Source organism: Notolepis coatsorum, assembly GCF_963971535.1.
Source record: "Notolepis coatsorum genome assembly, chromosome: 17".
In the NCBI taxonomy this organism is placed as follows: domain Eukaryota; kingdom Metazoa; phylum Chordata; class Actinopteri; order Aulopiformes; family Paralepididae; genus Notolepis; species Notolepis coatsorum.
In genome coordinates, this window is record NC_140181.1 from 108219224 (window position 1) to 108242734 (window position 23511).

Genomic DNA, 23511 nt, shown 5'->3' on the forward strand with positions numbered 1-23511 from the left:
GATTGGTTGCAAGGCTGTTGCTAAGGCTCTTCTGTTATCAGTGGGCGCTTGCTGAAATGGGTCTTTGATCAGATACGTCTCCGAGAGCTCATGTTGTAGCTGTAGCATGGAAGGCTGTTTTCTATGGTGCAGCTCAGACAGGGGCTGTGGTTTCTGTCCATATTGAAGAGATTATTAGTCTTGTGTAGATCTCTTGTGTAGATCTTTTGTGTAGATCTTTTGTATGCCTCTTGCAGACGGTTTATGTGTTGCATGTATTTTCTGAGTTTGTCTGATAAGCTGCGTAGGAGTGGAATCTGGAGTTTCTGCATCACCACTACCACCACCACCACGAGCAGAGATCAGATCCTCCCCTATGATTGGCTCTCGTTAATATAACATAACATTGTGACGTAACTCAAAACAATGGGTCTCATTCCCCAATATTTTCCAAAGAGTTCTATTGGAAGACTTATCTTGGAACCGACTGAGACAGAATCAATGACAAGTTCACTCTGAGTCCTCAACACGCTGGTAATATGTCTTAAGTGGCTCAAACTTTCGCACCTGTGATATGATCTGATATCTGCGTTGGGGAATGGCATATGTCTCAAACGCGAAAGCACATCCCCGTTCAGGTCATTTCCATACAAAACAACGCCTCCAGAGCTCCTTATAAGGCAACTAATGACGCAGCCACGTGAAAATGGAATGGCGGAAGCGCTTTGCGAGTCTTGCGACCCATCAAAATTAGATTCGATTAATGTATTGGCATCATATATAGTACAGCTCGTGGTACACCTGCCGCAGCGCGCGCACACACACACACACGCGTGCGCGCGCGCACAGTACTGTATATGAATGAATGAATGAAAACTTTATTTAACAGATTGCAGAATGGGTACAATACAGTATGGCTCAATACACACAATTGTTAAGGGGATGCAGACCAGAGAAAGACGTTTGTCTTGTTTACACATATATATATATATATATATATATATATATATATATATATATATATATATATATATATATATATATATATTAGAGCTGGGCCGTTAACGGCGTTAACGTGCTGCGTTAACGTGCTGCGTTAACGCTATACTAGTATCGCGCGATAATATAATTAACGCATTAATCTAAAAAAATATATATATATATATATTTTTTACATTTCTTTTTTTTACATTTTTTTTTTTTTACCTTTATTTACCCAGGGTAGGTTCGCTGAGCACAGATTCTCTTTTTCAGGAATGCCCTGCTTCGCATTCACACAGTTCCATTCACACCTGGGAGCTGCCCAGTACAACCACAGTTGACACCATTGGCCACTGAGCAACTCCACTGGAGCAGTTGATTCAAGCCATGTCACATAGTTCAAGTTTGAAATGATTCTTTCTGTTTTGCTCCTGAGAGTGCTAGATACTGTACTGTACTGGTAATATTATTTATTTGTGTTAACTTCTGAATAAAACAACTTATTAAACACAAGTACATCTTATTGAACATTATTTTGATATTTCATTACCAATTATCTTAGCAAAACAGCTTTTTCAAACAGTCTGTAATGCATTTTGGAAACGGGAGATGGGCTCATGGTGTAATGGGCCACCTGGCCTGAGAAACATAAGGAGGAAAGAAAAAGTAAGGACTTACTTCTGGTCATTATTTGGGTAGAACACACATATTTTGAATGCCTTCGGCAGTTTTTTCTTTTTTTTTAGCCATTTTAATCTAGATTAATCTAGATTAAATCCAGGATTGCAGATAGATTAATCTAGATTAAAAACATTAATCTATGCCCACCTAATATATATATATATATTAGGGCTAGTGATGCACCGATGTGAAAATTGTGGCCGATACCGATAACCGATATTAATATTGCTGTTCTGGCCGATACCGATATTTACCGATGTCGATATCTCTGTATAGAAAACACTTTTTTATGATAATCAAATAAAGAGCTATTTTCCAAATATAAATATAATATAATTTCTTTATTTAATTTTTTTTCTTATGTTGTGGGACTTGTACAGCACTTTGGTAAACTTTGTTGTTTTTAAATGTGCTCTATAAATAAAGTGGATTGGATTAATGAATTAAGTAGCCCCTTTCGTGACTGTGATGCAGCCAACAAGGTTTCACTCGGCTGTGTGATTTAATTCAAGGTGGATCGCTGTTGTCATTTGAACAACTTCAGATTTCATGGGAACTACCAATCCCCCAAATCAAGAATGTTTAAGATGAATGAAGTAAGATTTTGATTATTTGAAATATGGCCTGTGTAGACTAAACTATGCACAGAATTATGTCAGTCTACAAGGTCCGGATTCTACATGGTCCGGCAATGTAGACCTTGTAGACTCCACTACAGACCAATTATCAGTGAATGTTCATGCATTTTTAAGAAGGGCTACTTCCACAAAAAAACAAAGAACTCACCAAAACATCTCAGTAGCACCTTATCTAAATGTTCTATTTCATATATGGAGATTCATATTTATTTATGTATTGCATGCATTTCTACATTTTATTTCCTATTTTGTTTATTCATCCCTGTATCTTTCTTTCTTATGTGTGGAATTCTACAAGGCATGTAGGTGTATATGTGTTTGAGGATGATATCCTTCAAACAGGCAATAGTGATGATATAATTTTGGCAGTGCTGAGCTGGGTTACTTTCCTCCAGTGTATTTATCCCCCGGCCCCACCCAATGGCCCCATGCACACACACACACACACACACACACACACACACACACACACAAAAAATCGAAGTAAAAAAGAATTTTCTTTTACTTCGATTTTTTTTAATGTTCGAAGCTTGTGCCATCGAACGAAGCTTCGAAGGATTTAAGACAGCCCTAATATATATATATATATAGCCAACGGCGTAATGAATGAACGCAGTATAGGCTTATTATTCCATTAATGACTTGTTTCATTAGGATTTAGTAGATACTATATAATATGCTCTGCCCTATGTACAGTATAGGTACAGTCTGTATACATACAGACTGTACTTATACTGTACGTAGGGCAGAGCATATATATAGTATCTACTAAATCCTAATGAAACAAGTAACTAGAATATATTAAGCGTATACTGTTCATTCATTAGACACGTAGGCCATACTGGCGCACACAAGACTTGTTATGGAATATTAATGCAGTCTATTTCCACCAATTAGCTTTAGTTCTTATTTATTTATTTATCCACTGTCATTTCAGTGTTGGTGTATAGGCTATATAGTGTATTTCAATATAGGTTTAATTGATTAATGATATATTCGAAGGAATGCAGGTTTATAGCTATATCAAACAAAGGTCTGTCCCATTGTATATACCATTAAAACAGATATGTAACAAATAAATACAAATTCCACAGAAGGCATTAAATAATTATTATTTTCAATCATTTCACAATAATTGCATAATTGTGTTTGAATTAGAGCTGTCAGTTTATCGCGTTAATTAGATTAATTAATTACACAGCAAATTATCGCGTTATGAAGATTAACTCAAAATTAATAAAAAAAAAAAAATGTTTTATCTCATTCATTCCATATGAATGTAGAATACACATTACAGACTTTTTTTTTTTTAATATGGTCCATTTGCATGTTCTTGGTATCTGATTCTAGGGACATCTATGAATCTCAGGGAATGTATTCCCAGTGTCAGAAATACTGTGGGCTAGATCCACAAAGAATGGATTACACAGTGCAAGTTGCACCCTTAGTTACAATTCATTATGAATTGAAAATGGGGGACCCATGCATCCCCTTAACAATTGTGTGTATTGAGCTGTACTGTATTGTACCCATTCTGCAATCTGTTGATAACACTTTCATTCAATCAATCAATCTGCGCGGTGATTGATTGAATGAAAATTTTATTTTGAGTCAATTGTAATGAACCAAATGAGAATATCAATAAATTTTTTTGTATCTTTGACTGTGAATAACACCATGCTCAAATTGACCAGACCTGAAAAATCTAAGCAAATTAATAGATGGAAGATGATTAAACAGAAGGTTTTGTAGATACAGTACTGAATTCTGCCATCCGGACACATGCAATTTGAAATATGATTATAGAATATAGAATATCAGGCATAAAATGGTTATGCGATTAAAATGCGATTAATTAGATTAATTGATTACAAATCCTGTAATTAATTAGATTAATTTTTTTAATCGCCTGACAGCACTAAAATATCTGAGTACCGGTAATTAAAGTAATTATACATTAGTCCAAAATAGCTGGTTCAGATATGGTTAATCCAGCTGCCCTGTGATCAGATGAATCTATATTATTTATTTTTCCGACATCAAATGCGTAATTTCTTTTTGTATTATCGTATTGCCATATTTATTTTAATTATGATTAAGTAATTAATTCCAAGGAGGCATGTAGCATTGACATTAAGGAATCACTATGAGAACACAGTCTGTCAAGTTAATAACATTTTCAATTAGTCAATCAATCATAAGTGTGCTCCTCAGCACTCTTAAATCTGCTCTCAGCCACGCTCAAATCTGGTCTCAGGAAAATTTGGGGAATCGCGCTGCCAGCCCTAATATGTCTTAAATGGGCAGAAATCTGCCTAAGAGGACATTTCTTGTCGTAAATCCGTTCGGGAATGAGACCCAATTATATTCCATTATATTATCCCCATTGGTGTGTTCATTCTCACTGTTATGAGTTCGACATCGATTAACAATCCAAAGTTGGGCTCGGTCAGAAATTACAGAAATGGATTCTGCAATACATTTCTATTGTCTTTAACTCATTCAGCGCCAGGGATTAAACTTATCCCGTTCTAGCTAGGCCACGCTTTAAAGATAGGGGTGCGTCACCTTATTTGTAGAGCTATATCTATATTCTATATTATAGCTATGGAGACAATACTATGGTCATTTGACAGTGACTTTCTTCCGTCGAACATGCAAAAAAGAGATAATTTTTTCATGTATAATACATTTGCGCGTTATCCTGTGGTGAATATTGTATAGTTTAGGAGTGATTCGGGATAATTCCTGAAAAGCTGGGTTATAGGGCGCTACGTGAATTCTACTATAAGCGTTGGCTTTTCTTGCCTGGACACGCTATTTCCAAATCAAATGTATAAAATAGGTATAATGTTTCATCATGAATGCATGAAAGGGGGGGGGGGGGGGGGGGTCGTTTTTTAATGCTTTGATGGCCAGTAACGGTATTAGTCTTGAACACCACACACGCTGATCAGCTGGATCGATATGAAAACATTGTACGATCAAGCTGGAATTGACGTCAGATAGTCCTTACCTTTGATCGGGGTTATTCCAAAAAGAATATTCCAATTGTTTGATCGCGATTTCCAGTATTGGTGTCCATCTGGTCCACGACATAATCCGGCACAACACATGCATCGAGTGTCCTGGACACGTTTCAATGTGATCGAACCTCTAGGCTTCCCTGGAATAAAAATCTCCACCCGGTGGGGTTTAAATGTAACACATGGTCTGGAACAGGGTTTACTGCACTCTTGATACTGCCACCTGGCAGGATCTGGCCGGTACTGCACCCTCAGGGTCCCAGTATGCATTTTAACTCATTGGTTGCCAACAACGAGATTTCTCGTTATTGCCCGCCATGCGTTGGTTGCCAATAACGAGATTTCCCGTTATTTAATCGTTATTTCTTTTATTAGCGATATCCATTACGTTTTCATCCGTCCAGCCTGACGTTATCATTGGGAATGGCTCTGAGCTCGAAAAGGGCAAATACCGCCCCTATCCTCTCCCGGATCATAATGCACATCATTGGATTGGATTGAGTGAAAAAGTGCATCAGAGAAAAACCCCGGTCCAGGAGCAGGCTCGGAGCAGCTTTCGATTATGCGTTTCGGACTATAACGTTGGATCAATAAACGCGATCAATATTTGGAATGGCGATCAGGAATTGGATTCATCTTTTTGCAGAACATCTGATCTGAGGTAAGGAATCTATGTTACCAGTTTTGGGTTAATCAGAGTTGTTTTTCACAGCGTTTACAACGTGTGTGTGTGTGTGTGTGTGTGTGTGTGTGTGTGGCGTTAGACGCTGAGCGAGGCACGAATAAATGATTTTTCAGCCCGCTTTTGTATCGTGTGTAAGAACACAAATACTCTCGATAATCTAGCGTTTATTTGAAAACGATTAATAAATCAGCCGGAAAATGACAACGTGTTTTGTGTATTCCAGTAAATGGCTATTTTCGCGGAATTTCTCTGAAATTACTAGAACTCTCCGAAACTATACTCGTATTCAAAACGGTATAAAACGGAAATGTACTGATGAAAAAACAATCTGTTTCATACATGTTGACTGCAAGCAAGTCATTGATAAGCGACGGGTGTATTAGACACATAGCCATAATTTAAGATATAGTTTAATCGCTCGCAAATGTGCTCATCCTCCCATTGATTAACGTGCTGGCATCCAAGCGATAAAAATCGTCATATCCGGCTGGCAACCAATGTGTTAACGGCAACATACAGGTCCATGACATTGAATAGAATATTAAAATTGAAAAAAAGCTAAAACGATCCAAAAACGTATATAACGGTTGGCCAGCAAACACGTATATATAAGTGTTAAGGAGCATCTTTTCCATGACAAACATAATTGGTCAATGAGTAGAATCAGTCGAAGATAAGCTCTTGGTTACAGGTTCGACATCAATGGTGGTGACGGTACAAGTGATACAACTCTCGCAAACCGTCATTGGTACAATTTCCAGTTCCACTTTTTTTAATGGATCATAAGATGGTGCCATCACAGTCCATCAGAATTAACCTTTTACTGACCACACACACGTGCACACACACACACACACACACACTCACACACATACACACACACACACTCTCTAAACACACATTGAACTACACTTCATAACTGTTATGAACTAGCCGAGCGCCCTGGCCCTCTAGTCACCGACACAGCGGCCGATTGGTCCGACTAGCTGATTATTAACCGACCGTGGTGTCCTGTCTTTCAGGATCCACACAGCAGCACACGGGACAGGATGAGTTCTGCGGGGGACACAGTCAGAGCTCCGGCGAGCCCATAAGGCAGCAGTATTACCCTGATGGTAACCAGCCTCCAACCTCACACACCCAGAAACACAGACAGAAACACACCCAGAAACACAGCCAGAAACACAGCCAGAAACACAGCCAGAAACACAGCAGAAACACAGCCAGAAACACACCAGAAACACAGACAGAAACACAGACACAGCCAGAAACACAGACAGAAACACAGCCAGAAACACAGCCAGAAACACAGCCAGAAATACACCCAGAAACACAGCCAGAAACACAGCCAGAAACACAGACAGAAACACAGCCAGAAACACAGCCAGAAACACAGACAGAAACACAGACAGAAACACAGCCAGAAACACAGACAGAAACACAGCCAGAAACACAGCCAGAAACACAGACAGAAACACAGCCAGAAACACACCCAGAAATACAGCCAGAAACACAGACAGAAACACAGACAGAAACACAGCCAGAAACACAGCCAGAAACACAGACAGAAACACAGCCAGAAACACACCCAGAAACATAGCCAGAAACACAGACAGAAACACAGCCAGAAACACACCCAGAAACATAGCCAGAAACACAGCCAGAAACACACCCAGAAACACAGACAGAAACACAGCCAGAAACACAGCCAGAAACACAGCCAGAAACACACCCAGAAACACAGCCAGAGACACACCCAGAAACACAGCCAGAAACACACCAGAAACACAGACACAGCCAGAAACACAGACAGAAACACAGACAGAAACACAGCGAGAAACACAGCCAGAAATACACCCAGAAACACAGCCAGAAACACAGCCAGAAACACAGACAGAAACACAGCCAGAAACACAGCCAGAAACACAGACAGAAACACAGACAGAAACACAGACAGAAACACAGACACAGCCAGAAACACAGACAGAAACACAGACAGAAACACAGCCAGAAACACAGACAGAAACACAGCCAGAAACACAGCCAGAAATACACCCAGAAACACAGCCAGAAACACAGCCAGAAACACAGACAGAAACACAGCCAGAAACACAGACAGAAACACAGACAGAAACACAGCCAGAAACACACCAGAAACACAGCCAGAAACACAGCCAGAAACACAGCCAGAAACACAGACAGAAACACAGACAGAAACACAGCCAGAAACACACCCAGAAATACAGCCAGAAACACAGACAGAAACACAGACAGAAACACAGCCAGAAACACAGCCAGAAACACAGACAGAAACATAGCCAGAAACACAGACAGAAACACAGCCAGAAACACACCCAGAAACATAGCCAGAAACACAGCCAGAAACACACCCAGAAACACAGACAGAAACACAGCCAGAAACACAGCCAGAAACACAGCCAGAAACACACCCAGAAACACAGCCAGAGACACACCCAGAAACACAGCCAGAAACACACCAGAAACACAGACACAGCCAGAAACACAGACAGAAACACAGACAGAAACACAGCGAGAAACACAGCCAGAAATACACCCAGAAACACAGCCAGAAACACAGACAGAAACACAGCCAGAAACACAGCCAGAAACACAGACAGAAACACAGACAGAAACACAGACAGAAACACAGACAGAAACACAGCCAGAAACACAGCCAGAAACACAGACAGAAACACAGCCAGAAACACAGACAGAAACACAGCCAGAAACACAGCCAGAAATACACCCAGAAACACAGCCAGAAACACAGCCAGAAACACAGACAGAAACACAGACAGAAACACAGACAGAAACACAGCCAGAAACACACCAGAAACACAGCCAGAAACACAGCCAGAAACACAGCCAGAAACACAGACAGAAACACAGACAGAAACACAGCCAGAAACACACCCAGAAATACAGCCAGAAACACAGACAGAAACACAGACAGAAACACAGCCAGAAACACAGCCAGAAACACAGACAGAAACACAGCCAGAAACACACCCAGAAACACAGACAGAAACACAGCCAGAAACACAGCCAGAAATACACCCAGAAACACAGCCAGAAACACAGACAGAAACACAGACAGAAACACAGCCAGAAACACACCCAGAAACATAGCCAGAAACACAGCCAGAAACACACCCAGAAACACAGACAGAAACACAGCCAGAAACACAGCCAGAAACACAGCCAGAGACACAGGCAGAAACACCCAGAAACACAGACAGAAACACAGACAGAAACACAGCCAGAAACACAGACAGAAACACAGACAGAAACACACCCAGACACACAGCCAGAAACACAGCCAGAGACACAGGCAGAAACACCCAGAAACACAGACAGAAACACAGCCAGAAACACAGCCAGAGACACAGGCAGAAACACCCAGAAACACAGACAGAAACACAGACAGAAACACAGCCAGAAACACAGACAGAAACACAGACAGAAACACAGACAGAAACACACCCAGACACACAGCCAGAAACACCCAGAAACACAGACAGAAACACAGACAGAAACACAGACAGAAACACAAACAGAAACGCAGCCCATAAAGCAGCAGTATTACCCTGATGGTAATCAGACACACTCATAAGGCAGCAGTAATACCCTGTAGAGCTGTTTCCCCGAAGCCTGTTTTTGGGATTCGAACTTCGTCAGGGTTTTTCGAACGGACATTCGAACCATAGTTTTTAATAAAAAAAATCTCAAACTAAATTCTCAATTTAGTATTTTTTTTATTAAATCAACTTTCTTTAATGAATATAACTCGTCAGTTTCATCAACATAAATAATCGAATAAGGGCATGGTTGGTATGGAAGTGATGGTGACGCCTTGAAGGAGCTGCGAGCGCCAAGCGGATGCAGATAGGCTACATCATTTACGATAAATGTTTTATAAAAGAAAATTATGACGAGTCATATACTATAATAGTTTAATACTATAATATTAGTGTAGCCTAATCTTTATCTGCAAATGTGAAGAAAACCCCCATTGGTTTAAACAGAATGAATAGACACAGAAAAAATTAAAATTAAATAAATAATAAAAAAAAATGCGAATGTTGATTTAGAATTCGAATGCCAACGTAATGAACGAAGGTCCGAACATTGGAACGTTTGGGCTCAGCCCTATAAGGCAGCAGTAATACCCTGATGGTAACCAGACACAACCTCGCACACGCAGATGTCAGACAAAAACATATGCAACGCCACACATTCACACGCATCTCATCTCCCCTCAGCATTACACTAGAGCAGGGCTATTCAACTGGCGGCCCGCAGGCCAGATCCGGCCCGCGGGATGATTCTGACCGGCCCGCCAAAGATTACATGATAAAAAAAAAAAAAAAAAAAAAAAAATTCAGGTCAACGTTCACACGCACAATTGACCCAAAAGTCACTCAATTAATGACAGATTTCATTGATAAATTGAGGGAAAACTTTGCATGTCGATTTGATGAATTTGACATGTCCAGAGAATTGATGCATTTTGTGAGCAACCCATTTGCCAATGTAGCTGCTATTTCCACAAAAGGACAAGAGTTCCTTGCATCACTTCACATTGATGAAGGTCTCCTGCAACTTGAAATAATTGACATGCAAGCATCATCTGCTCTGAAGCAGGCACTTGAGAATGAATCCACCACAACATTTTGGATAAAGTGTATTCATGTCAACACATTCCCCAAAATAAAAATGCTGGCAATATCTGTGCTAACAATGTTTGGCTCAACATACACCTGTGAATCCAGTTTCTCTCACATGAATGCCATTAAAACAAGCAACCGTGCCTCCTTGACAAATGAGCATTTGCATCACTGTTTGCGGGTAGCCCTCACTTCCTATGAACCCTTTTTCTCTGCCATTGCCCAGTCAAAGAAGTGCAATCTCTCTCATTAGATGTGTGTATGTAGGCTAGGCCTGTCTGCCCCCCACCCCCCCCTGATGTTTGAGAGTTAAGAGGGGACAATAAGTGCTAATAAGATGCTGTGATTTGCTGTTGTTGCACAGACATGAAGCACTTTTTCATAGGCTCAGCTGCACTATAAATGTGTTTTTTTGTTCAAGTGTTGATGTTAGAATGTTCAGATGCACATCATGCACTTGTTTGTTTTTTATTTTATTTATATATTGAAATGTTGAAGAGGAGATGTTGCAGTTGTTGCACAGTCATAAATGAAGCACTTTTTGCAGGAGATGTTGCAGATGTGGCACATAAATGAAGCACTTTTTTTGAAAAGTATACTACTTTTGTAGTTATGTAGTTAAATAAAAGTTGTGAAAATGTGGTTGCGTGTTGTGTCAAGTGTACATATATTCATAGCACGGGGAGGCGCCGTGGCAGTCCGGCCCCTGGCCCCTTGGGTTTCTGACAATGTGGCCCCCTGAACAATTTAGTTGAATAGCCCTGCACTAGAGGTTCCAGTAGTGGGCAGCTTGAATTGCCAGGTCCTAAAACCAACGCTTTAAGGAGATATTTTATTTTTAGAGCATTAACTCTTTGGAATAACCTGCCTCAAAACCTCTGCTACATTTACAGTAGATTCACTTTAAAAAATAATCTTAAATTGTTTTTAAATGGTTTTTAACACTGTAAAGTAATTTTTTGTTTTTGTTTTACACTGTAATGTAATTTTAGCTATCTTAATTGTTACAGTAGTTTCATTATGCATTGTGTGTACTGACTTTTAATAATTTTGTTTTTGCAATAATAATTGTTTTTGTATGTTTTTTTGTGTGTGGACCCCAGGAAGACTAGCTGGTTGCTATGGCACCAGCTAATGGAGATCCCTAATAAAATTAAATAAAATAAAATCATCAGTCCTGGTCCAGAGGGTTAAGAAGAACATCTACTTTTCTCCTCAGTCAGGGTCTTTCGCGGGAGTTGAACATATAGTGGAGCTGAAGTTACTGTCAGTGCTGTCTCCCCTCAGTGTCCCTGTTACTGTGCATGACAGTAAGGTTAGTTAGGGTTAGGTTAGATTTATTATAATTTTTTATTTTTTATTGGCTACCAAATTAAGAGAAAGGGGGATAAAATCATATATAAATGTATGTAAAAAGGAAATGTGGGAACATAGGGCTGTGGGACCATAGGGCTGTAGGAACATAGGGCTGTGGGAACATAGGGCTGTGGGAACATAGGGCTGTAGGAACATAGGGCTGTGGGAACATAGGGCTGTGGGACCATAGAGCTGTAGGAACATAGGGCTGTGGGACCATAGGGCTGTGGGAACATAGGGCTGTGGGAACATAGGGCTGTGGGAACATAGGGCTGTGGGAACATAGGGCTGTGGGAACATAGGGCTGTGGGACCATAGGGCTGTAGGAACATAGGGCTGTAGGACCATAGGGCTGTAGGAACATAGGGCTGTGGGAACATAGGGCTGTGGGAACATAGGGCTGTAGGAACATAGGGCTGTAGGAACATAGGGCTGTGGGAGAACATAGGGCTGTGGGAACATAGGGCTGTGGGAACATAGGGCTGTGGGAACATAGGGCGGTGGGAACATAGGGCTGTGGGAACATAGGGCTGTGGGAACATAGGGCTGAGGGAACATAGGGCGGTGGGAACATAGGGCTGTGGGAACATAGGGCGGTGGGAACATAGGGCTGTGGGAACATTGGGCTGTAGGAACATAGGGCTGTGGGAACATAGGGCTGTAGGAACATAGGGCTGTGGGAACATAGGGCTGTGGGAACATTGGGCTGTGGGAACATTTATCAATGTTGCGTACGCACAGATATGTGCGTAACCCGTGCGTACGATCATTTCTTTTTTTCTTTTTTTTTTGGTCTTTTTCCCCCTCCATTTTCCTCCGATTTTCTCCCATCCCAATGTTAGTCGTATGCCAATTCCCAGTCCCTTCCTGGTCGCTGCGCTTTACCCCCCACAGTCAGATCATTTGGGAGAGTGGAGGCTACCACGTGCTTCCTCCGACACACGTCCAGCCAATCACCGCTTCTTTTCACCTGGCAGCGCGGATTCTCATTGAGAGGGCGTAGCGTGTGGGAGGACCACACTATCCCCCTCACGTCCAATCCGCGCTTAGCAGGCGCCCCGACCGAACTGTAGGAGTCGCTGTTTACAACGACCCGGACCCACCCCGCCAGCTTCTCCCACCCTCTGATACAGCCAATTGTATCAGTGCAGACGGCCAGCCAAGCTGGTGACAACCCCGGAGCTGTGAGCTGGATTCGAACAGGCGAACCAAGCTCACAGCTCCGGGGCTGGTGACGAACGCAATCTCCGCTCGACCACCTAACCGCCTCGCGTACGATCATTTCTAAGCAAAGTGTGGGACTTATCAATTTGAACGTGTGCTTGACTTAAGCTCCGACCGTGCGTACCTGGCGCCCAGCGGTAGAATATGGAGACTGCAGACGCGGAAATAAGCTTTCGTGCATTAGTTCCAACACTGGCGCGTGTTCTGTATGAACCGTAATTCATTATAGTTAATTGTAAAATAGCGACAGTAGTGTAATTATAACGGGCTCACGCTCGATAGCGACAGTACAAGAGGTTGGCCTGTTTGTTTGGCACGGGGGGGCAGAGACGCAAAACACCCACCTCCAAATGCGATTAAATATTGTTTAAAATAAAAAGCAAAATACTATTATTTTGTGTCATGTTTCCAAATAAGATTGGTCACAACAAAATGCTTTCTACTTCAATTTGTTGGTTAGAATAGATGACCTCCGTTGAAACTTCACTGAGACTAAAAGACAGTCTATTTGTGAGCTCCCGCACAGACGTGATAATAATAATAATAGCTTCATTTTATATAGCGCCTTTCAAGAGGTAACGACTAGGTGGTTGGTTCTCTGGTGTGTTGGAGCAGTGTCAACTCCCGGGTTAACCGGTTGAGGGTGCCCCTGCACGTGCATGACGTCTGCCAATCGTGTCAGCCTTCTCTGCTTCAACCCCTCTGGGTGGGGGTTTTTAAATGGAGGCTTGGTCATGCAACAACGCCAGCATGCGCCCCTTCCGCCGGGGCGGCTGTGTTCAGCTGTCCCCTCTGGCGCCTGTCTTGTCCGCAGTCTCCAGGCTCGGGTTAACAGCCTGTTGCCTGGTTTTTCCCCGGTGTGCTGCCTGCTTCCGTTGGTTAACCTTTTCGTGTGCTTACGGCCATGCTGACTGCCTGTTCTGCAGGGTCAGTGTGCCAGGTGGTGTACTATTGGGGGGACAGGGCCCGCTCGGCTGAGGGGCCTTTGTTCGAATACGCTGGCGATGTGGGGGGCGGGGTCACTAAGTGCCCACCTGGTGGGGTCTTGATGCTGGCATCATGGACTTCTCTGGGCCCCCGTTCCAGGGGGTCCAGTCCCTTTGGTAGGTCTGGGCCTTCCTTCGCGCTCCGCTGCTACGGCCTTGCCACGGGGTTGGGTTTGCCCTTGACCCCGTGTTTCTGGGGGCAGTAACGAGGTTGTTCCCTCCGTTCGTTCCCGGGTGGCATGCGGGTTGTGCGTGTGTGTAGTCGTGGGGTCAGGCCACGGCTGCTCACCCTGTGTGTTGAGTTGCTTGAGTGCCTCTTCGCACGGTCGGGTCCGTCGCCCTCCCGGGAAACCTCTAATAGGGGGGGTGCCCTCCATTAGGGGGGGTCGGGGGGGCTCGGCCCTCCCTGTTCTGATGGTTGTGGGGGGCCTTCAGCGGGGTGTATTTGTCGGCCGGTGGCTCCGCTCGGCCTCCCTATGTGCATGAGTGATGCCGAGCGGATCCCCTAATGATACAGAACGTTAGGTTATGACTATAACCAAGTTCTGTTAATTAGGGGTGACGCTCGGCATCCGACGCCGCTGCAGCCCTTGACCTCACCTTGTGGTGAAAGCTTGGGAAGGAGGAGAGCAGGTGACCACACACCTGCTTATGAAGGTAAGCTAACGAGGGGTGTGGTCAGACGAATACTGGTATTAAAGGTACATTTGTGGAATTTATTCAGTGCGCGTGCACGTACGCGAGGGAGTGCATGAGTGATGCCGAGCGTCACCCCTAATTAACAAAACTTGGTTATAGTCATAACCTAACGTTATGTGAATAGAAAGGTTCTTGTATATGCTCTCGTATTATTGTTTATATAGGCAATACCGACATCAAAATTGATTGTATGCCTCTACAAATCATATGCAGGTAGAAAATTGACGGAAAATCCTTCGAGGTTTGGAATGAAATTGACAGAGAACTTTAATCCCTGGGTATTAATCGAACGAAACAAAGAAAAAGCAGTCATATTCCAGCATGGTTATTAATGACACCAATGGCAAACAGTGGTTAACGGTCTTTATTAGTGTTTGCGCTGCCCTGAGGCAGCAATGGTCTTTAGGAAGTTAACTGTCAGCCTGTCGCGTATTTCTCCCAGGCATTCGGTCGGCTTAGTCCACTTTTCCACATTTCATGGGGGTGTTCATTACCATATATGGTTAATTACGGGCGGTGCTATATGCAAATACATAAAACTGTGCACGATAGCGGAGCGTAGAACAAGTGGCATTTATCAACACGGAGTGTGCGTAGAACCTGTGTACGCACGTGTGATAAATCCCGATTTTTCTGTACGTACACATTCTAAATTCTGTGCTTAAGAACGAAAATAGAACACTTTCTAAGAATTGTTGATAAATGAGGGCCATGAGGAATAAGCTATGCACTGTATGAGAGTGGCTTTTTTTTTTTTTTTTTTTTTTGAGATAGTTTGAATTTTTGGGTTGTTTCTCATTCCCTACAGGTCATGGGGAGTATTCATATCAACAGTCTTCCTATGGTGAACAAGGCTATGAGAGGTCCTTCGATGAGTCTTCACAGCACTACTATGAAGGAGGTACTTCAGGCCTTTAAATCAACTCACTGGTTTGTTTTGAAATCATAAAAAAGGTAATAATAGGATATTATACCTAAAGATTATGATTATTCTGGGCATAGCAGCACACTAGACGACTGTGATTGGTTTGAGAAATACAACAACAACTAGTGCCCAGTGATAGTGGATTCTGCCCGATGTCTCACCTGTGCAACATAGTGTGGATAGAGGTCTGGCTATGCGAGACTATAATGATGATAATGATAACAACAACAAACTGAACAGGTCAAAACACGCAGAGGCACTCTACAAGAAGGGCTAGAGCCAACTCTACTTCCTCAGAAGGCTGAGATCCTTCAATGTCTGTACAAGGATGTTCTATGAGTCGGTGGTGGCGGGGGCCTTCTTGTACGCTGTGACCTGCTGGGGCAGCGGACTGAGAGCAGGGGACGCAAACAGGCTTGATAAGCTGGTCAAGAAGGCCAGTAACGTGGTTGGGGTGGAGCTGGACTCCCTAGCGATGGTGGCGGAGAGGAGCCTTGCTAAGCTCCATGCCATCAGGGAAAACCCCTCCCACCCACTATACACAGACTTGGCTGACAGGAGGAGCATGTTCAGTGCTAGGCTAACACTCCCTAAATGCAGCACTGAATGGCACAGGAAGTCCTTCATTCCGACATCAGACTTTACAATGCATCACTGTGCCTCACTGCATCACTGAGCACAGAGTGACAGTTACCATCTTCCTGGACTTTTACTTTTAAAACAACACTGTTGCTAGACTATGCCTCCCACAGGTCGGTTGTAGTGAGGACAGAAGCCTTGCATCACGTGTCCCCTCCGGTACACGAGGAGGCAGCCTGTCGCATCTTTTCGCCGCAGCAGCTCGAACTCTCAGTGGCGAGGAGTAACGCGTGGGAGGCTCACGCTGCCCCCGTCACTTCCTGCTTCCGTCGCACCGGCGTCACCAAACCGACCTGTAGGAGTCGCTGTCCACAACGTCAAATCCCCACCCACCGGCTTTCCCACCCTCTAACACTTGCCAATTGTGTTAGTATGAACGACCGGCCAGCCGGTAGCGACGCAGAGAGCTGGGCTCGAACCCAGCGTCTCCTGCGTTAGAGGCGAGCGCCTTGCCCACTGCGCCAATCAGCCGCCCACTTACTGTAGACTTCTGTATATTTTTACTGTATCTTTTTTACTGTATATTTTATTCTATTCTTATTCTTAGGCAATTTGTTTTGTTATTCTTATTGGTGACTTTGTTCTGTCTAAATGTTTAATGTGAGCGATTTGTAGTGTCAAATGTCCCTTGGGATGATTAAAGTATTTCTATTAGGGGTGTAACGGTACGTGTATTCGTCCCGCGAATTTACGGTACGGCCGTCACGGTGCGGTACGTGCACCCATGCGACGAATACGCCCCACAGCGCAAACACACCCACATGCAGGCACTCGCGAGGTCCGTGCGAGAACAGCGCGCGTGGCCGGGCACACAGAGTCGCATGTAGTCTTTTACCAACAAACTTGCAGTTCCGCGTTCGGGTTCTGCGATCTGATTGGCCACTGACGTACACTCTCTCTACGCCCAAACAGCGCGTTACGCTAGTTCTGCCTCTAACCTCTAACAGCCTGCAGCCTATCTGCTAGCATTATCCAATTCATATCAATCGAAATAACGTATTGTTTTCATCTCTCTATATTAACGTGATTCCATCAACACAACATAAATGTTCAAAACACGACAAGACAGTTTGCATCACTTCCCACGGTTCTCTGCACTTATTCTACCGGTAGTGCGGTAGTTGTTGCCACAGTATTGGGTCTTTGGGTGAATACTTCATTGGCGGGGAAGAAGAACACTGATAGCGGTGTGTGGACCGTCCTGCAAGCCCCAGACCACCAGTCTCGTCCTGTGTGGCTCGCGGGACGGTGGCCTGGGGCTCGCGGGGCGGTGGTCTGGGGCTCGCGGGATGGTGGCCTGGAAAGAAACACACACGTGCGCGCGCCAACAAACAGATCAACATTCTCCCCTGCCGGACTCACAGGCACAATCTAATAAAAAGACGAAACATACTTTTCCGGACAGATCATCTGAGCTCCACTGTGTTTAAATCCAAATAATCCTTTGCCATTGTTGTAATATGTCATCTGTTCTCTAGTATTCAGTCTGGTCGTGAAGTAAAATTCTCTCTGGAAGTGAAACTGAAACTTAGCAAGGATAAGTTTAAAGGGGCAGTAGGCAAGTGGATGCCTGAACACAGAATGGCACCAGTATCACTGACTACCACGGCAAGCCTATAGAAAGTTATTCTATTTAATAATAATAATTATAATAATTATCATAAATATAATATATATATATAAAAAAAAAAAAATTATATTAACACATCCACCGCCGTCCACGCTCTACAGCGTTATTGCCCGCCATGCGTTGTCTGCCAAACCACGCTGTACAGCGATATTGAGATCATATTTAATTTTTTCGCCATGGCATTCATAATTCAGCCACCCAGCCTCTGGTGATACAGTGGGACCCTGCACAATAGTGCAACGCCTCAATACCGCCGCCTGGTGGATGATCGGGCGAGTTACAATCGGAAGTGGCAATCGGTGCATCTGGGAAATCTGTCCGGCAGTCACATATCATTGCGGGACTCCAGACATACACTGGCGTGCATATGGATCGCTGCCATAACTCAATAATCGATATGATTTGGGCATTTATTGCGCCATACAAACCGGAAATGGATCTAGGAGATCAACGTCAAATAAGTGGGATCTTTTTCCTCCAGTCTCGTCGGCGAACGGTAAGAGGCAACTAACGTTATTTTCAAGCCGATTGTACATTTCTTTATTTACAAACCATCTGATCAATAAATCAACCAATACTACATAAAGCAGTTAGTGACCAGTTAGTGATCAAGGAATTATAAACGACCCCCCCCCCCTTTCCTTCGCGCATGATGAAGCATAACTAGACCGATCATATACATCTATATATGCGTTTAGGCCTATAACTCATAGGAATTACTGCAGAAAACGATAAAAACATACTTATATTCTAGACGGTATTTTTGTATGAATATATGAATGAAAAAGTAAAACGTTCCTACATTCTGAACGATAGATAATCAATGTTGAATGGGCCATAGTAATGTCAATTTAGCAATACAATTTAAAAAGTTATAGCCCTGCAAAGAAGGTGAACATCTCCATAGGCTTACAGTGGTGGCAGACTGGCTATATTGATGGATATAACCAATGGCAGGGAATGTGTTAATAATAATTATTATAAATATTTTTTTTCTGTTGTACCGAACGTGTACCGAACCGTGACCCCAATACCGAGGTACGTACCGAACCTTCTGTGTACCGTTACACCAGGCACGTGCACACGACTTTAGAGGGGCAGGTGCTCAAAGGCTGAAAAGGGCACTATACCTGTGTGTCTTTTAACCGAGCGCGCACAGCGCGCAAACCAGATTTTTAGGGGCCCTTTTTGGGCGGGGGGCCCCCTTTTTATGCTTTTTGGGGGGTTTTGGTGATCAAATATTGAATATTGAACTATAATAATCAGTGCAGGAGCTCACTTATCCTTGAAAGACACTTTTATCACTGACTTAAAAGGCCCATACATCTCCATAAATGTTCAGGGGGGAGGGAATAAGTGCTTACCCTACAGACCCCAAGAAGTGCTGTATATTCTGTATTGTTTAATATAAATGCCTTTTTTATTCCAATCCCGATTTGTATTTGAGATTCCCAAATCCCATCGGACTTGACTTCTTCGTGTCCCTCAATGAGTGTAATACCAGCATTCAACAGCGGTTTCTATCATCATCATCATCACCACCCACGCTATGCATAAAATATAATATATCGCTGCTGTCGGGACAAAACCTCATAACTCCAAAAACCCAACTTTTCAGCAGATGAAAAAAACGAACACAGATTTGAGGGTGAATAGAGTTAGGAGGTTTAGACAGATGATCGGTTTAATGCTTTCCCATTGTTTAAACTTTGTAAAACCCACACACACATATCGAGGATGATCTACGGAGTTGATTTATATAAAAAAAAAATATTAAAAAAATGGAGTTATGAGGTTTTGTCCCGACAGCAGCGATATTATATATATATTAGGGCTGTCAGTTTATCGCGTTAATTAGATTAATTAATTACACAGCAAATTATCGCGTTATGAAAATTAACTCAAAATTAATAACATTTTTTTTTTTTTTTTTTTTAATAATATTTTTTTTGTATCTCATTCATTCCATAAGAATGTAGAATACACATTTACAGACTTTTTTATTTTTTAATATGGTCCATTTGCATGTTCTTGGTATCTGATTCTAGGGACATCTATGAATCTCAGGGAATGTATTCCCAGTGTCAGAAATACTGTGGGCTAGATCCACAAAGAATGGATTGCACGGTGCAAGTTGCACCCTGGTCTGCATCCCCTTAACAATTGTGTGCCGTACTGTATTGTACCCATTCTGCAATCTGTTAATAACATTTTCATTCAATCAATCAATCTGCGCGGTGATTGATTGAATGAAAATTTTATTTTGAGTAAATTGTAATGAACCAAATGAGAATATCAATACATTTTTTTGTATCTTTGACTGTGAATAACACCATGCTCAAATTGACCAGACCTGAAAAATCTAAGCAAATTAATAAATGGAAGATGATTAAACAGAAGGTTTTGTAGATACAGTACTGAATTCTGCCATCCGGACACATGCAATTTGAAATATGATTATATAATATAGAATATCAGGCATAAAATGGTTATGCGATTAAAATGCGATTAATTAGATTAATTAATTACAAATCCTGTAATTAATTAGATAAATTTTTTTAATCGCCTGACAGCACTAATATATATATATTATATATAATATAATATGCTATATTATCCGCGGAGAGGCACGTTGAGGAGGCCGTGCAAACTGCAATGAAATATGGGGCATCTCTCTCTCTATTTACCTAATATTTTGATTCTATCCTGACATTTTTCAGTTCGAAGGGCAGTCTATATGCGTAACGGTAAAAAAAAATTAAAAAGAGCACTTTTTTTATGAGGCTCAAAAAGGCAGGTGCTCAAGCACCCCTTGGGCTCTATGTGTGCACGTGCCTCCGTTACACCCCTACTTTCTATTCTATTCTATAATAATAATAATAACTATAATATTACTGTAACAGTCCTAAAATGTTATCTAAATATCTAAGATACTGTTTATTGTTTATTAAAAGTATCCCCATTAGCTGATGTTAATGGCACCAGCTAGATTTGACCTCATACTGTGTATCACATGAATGTTGATGGCTGGTTGTGTTCCTGTGTGTGTGTGCGTGTTCCTGTGTGTGTGTGTGTGCGTGTTCCTGTGTGTGTGCGTGTTCCTGTGTGTGTGTGTGTGTGCGTGTTCCTGTGTGCGTGTTCCTGTGTGTGTACGTGTTCCTGTGTGTGTGTTCCTGTGTGTGTGTGTGCGTGTTCCTGTGTGTGTGTGTGTTCCTGTGTGTGTGTGTGTGTGTGCGTGTTCGTGTGTGTGTGTGTCCCTGTGTGTGTGTGTGTGTGTCCCTGTGTGTGTGTGTGTGTTCCTGTGTGTGTGTGTGTGCGTGTTCCTGTGTGTGTGTGTGTGTGTGTGCGTGTTCCTGTGTGTGTGCGTGTTCCTGTGTGTGTGTGTGTGCGTGTTCCTGTGTGCGTGTTCCTGTGTGTGTGTACGTGTTCCTGTGTGTGTGTGTTCCTGTGTGTGTGTGTGCGTGTTCCTGTGTGTGTGTGTGTGTTCCTGTGTGTGTGTGTGTGTGCGTGTTCCTGTGTGTGTGTGTGTCCCTGTGTGTGTGTGTGTGTGTGTGTGTCCCTGTGTGTGCGCGTGTCCCTGTGTGTGTGTGTGTTCCTGTGTGTGTGCGCGTGTCCCTGTGTGTGTGTGTGTTCCTGTGTGTGTGCGCGTGTCCCTGTGTGTGTGTGTGTTCCTGTGTGTGTGCGCGTGTCCCTGTGTGTGTGTTCCTGTGTGTGTGTGTGTCCCTGTGTGTGTGTGTGTGTTCCTGTGTGTGTGTGCGTGTCCCTGTGTGTGTGTGTTCCTGTGTGTGTGTCCCTGTGTGTGTGTGCGTGTCCCTGTGTATGTGCGCGTGTCCCTGTGTATGTGCGCGTGTCCCTGTGTGTGTGCGTGTCCCTGTGTGTGTGTGTGTGTTCCTGTGTGTGTGTGCGTGTCCCTGTGTGTGTGTGTGTTCCTGTGTGTGTGTGCGTGTCCCTGTGTGTGTGTGCGTGTCCCTGTGTGTGCGTGCGTGTCCCTGTGTGTGTGTGCGTGTCCCTGTGTGTGTGTGTGTGTTCCTGTGTGTGTCCCTGTGTGTGTGTGTGCCCCAGGTAACTCCCAGTACAGTCAGCAGCAGCAGGCCCAGTACCAGCAGAGCTCCGCACAACAACAATCATTCACCCAGCAGCAGTACTCCTCCTCTCAGCAGGGCTACAGTGGAGGAGGGCCACAGGGCTACGGTGAGGTCCACACACACACACACACACACACACACACACACACACACACACACACACACACACACACACACACACACACACACACACACACTGGCGTAGCGGAGGCCCCCGGAGCTTAGGGGGCCCCGCCCCCACTGTAGGCTATCCTCTTAGATTTTGTAACGCGCGGGAACAGGGGGCGCAGTGTGGCAGTGGGAGGAGCCCAGTATGGTTCTGCAGGGCTGCAGCTGGATGCATCTCGTGCAGAGGGCGGGGCCCCCCCCTCCCTGCTATGTTGTGTCACTGACTCCGGAAAGCAGAGTTGCGAGAGGCCAGTGTTAGTGTAGTTATTCTGGTTAGGACCTCGGTCCAAAACCCCAACTCTCTCGTAAAACTATCAGATGCTATTTGTGCGTCAATGGTCAGATTATGTTTCCTCGTATCATAAACGACACATGCTGCCAAATGAGATGTTTACATCACAGGGTCCCCCATTTCTCCCCCATGCTCCTATTGTCCTAAATGTTACAGGACAGTTTTTAAATGCTATTGTTTTACTGTATTTGCCCTATACACAATACATAATTTCAACTATAATACATAATTTGAACTATAGACAATACATAATTTGAACTATACAATAATACTGAATTTGAACTATACACAATACATAATTTAAACTATACATAATTTGAACTATACACAATACATAATTTGAACTATATACAATACTGAACAACATAAAGAAAACAAGAGAGATCATAGTGGATTTTAGAAGATCAAGGCCTGACCACTCCCCTCTGCTCATCAACAACGAGGTAGTGGAGAGGGTCACTGAGTTCAAGTTCCTGGGTTTCAGTGTGAGTGAGACCCTGTCCTGGAGCACCAACACCGCCTCAGTGATCGGAAAAGCTCAGCAACGCCTATACTATCTAAGGAAGCTGAAGCAGACTGACCTGCCACGAAATCTCCTTGTCAACTTTTATCATTGTGCGGTTGAGAGTGTGCTGACCTACGGTGTGTCTGTGTGGTTCTCCAGCTGCACAAAGGCAGAGCAGGAGGCTCTACAGAGGGTGGTGAAGGCGGCAGGCAGGATCGTCGGGACTCCTCTACCAAACATCACCTCCGTCTTCACCTCCCGCTGCCTCCACCGCTCCAAATGTATCATCAAGGACCAGTCTCACCCAGCACATCACCTCTTTCA

General features: G+C 43.3%; 1 protein-coding gene across 1 annotated transcript in view; it reads left to right on the top strand.

The window, feature by feature from the left end:
- Window positions 1–23511, top strand: part of LOC311244220 (calcium-responsive transactivator-like) — a gene marked incomplete at both ends in the record, with an annotated part of 47900 nt that overhangs the window by 16505 nt on the left and 7884 nt on the right. The window contains 3 exons of the mRNA XM_084333626.1: window positions 7013–7105; window positions 15752–15844; window positions 22200–22328. Of these exons, the coding sequence (XP_084189752.1) occupies window positions 7013–7105; window positions 15752–15844; window positions 22200–22328 (315 nt within the window). The remainder of the gene's footprint in view (window positions 1–7012; window positions 7106–15751; window positions 15845–22199; window positions 22329–23511) is intronic.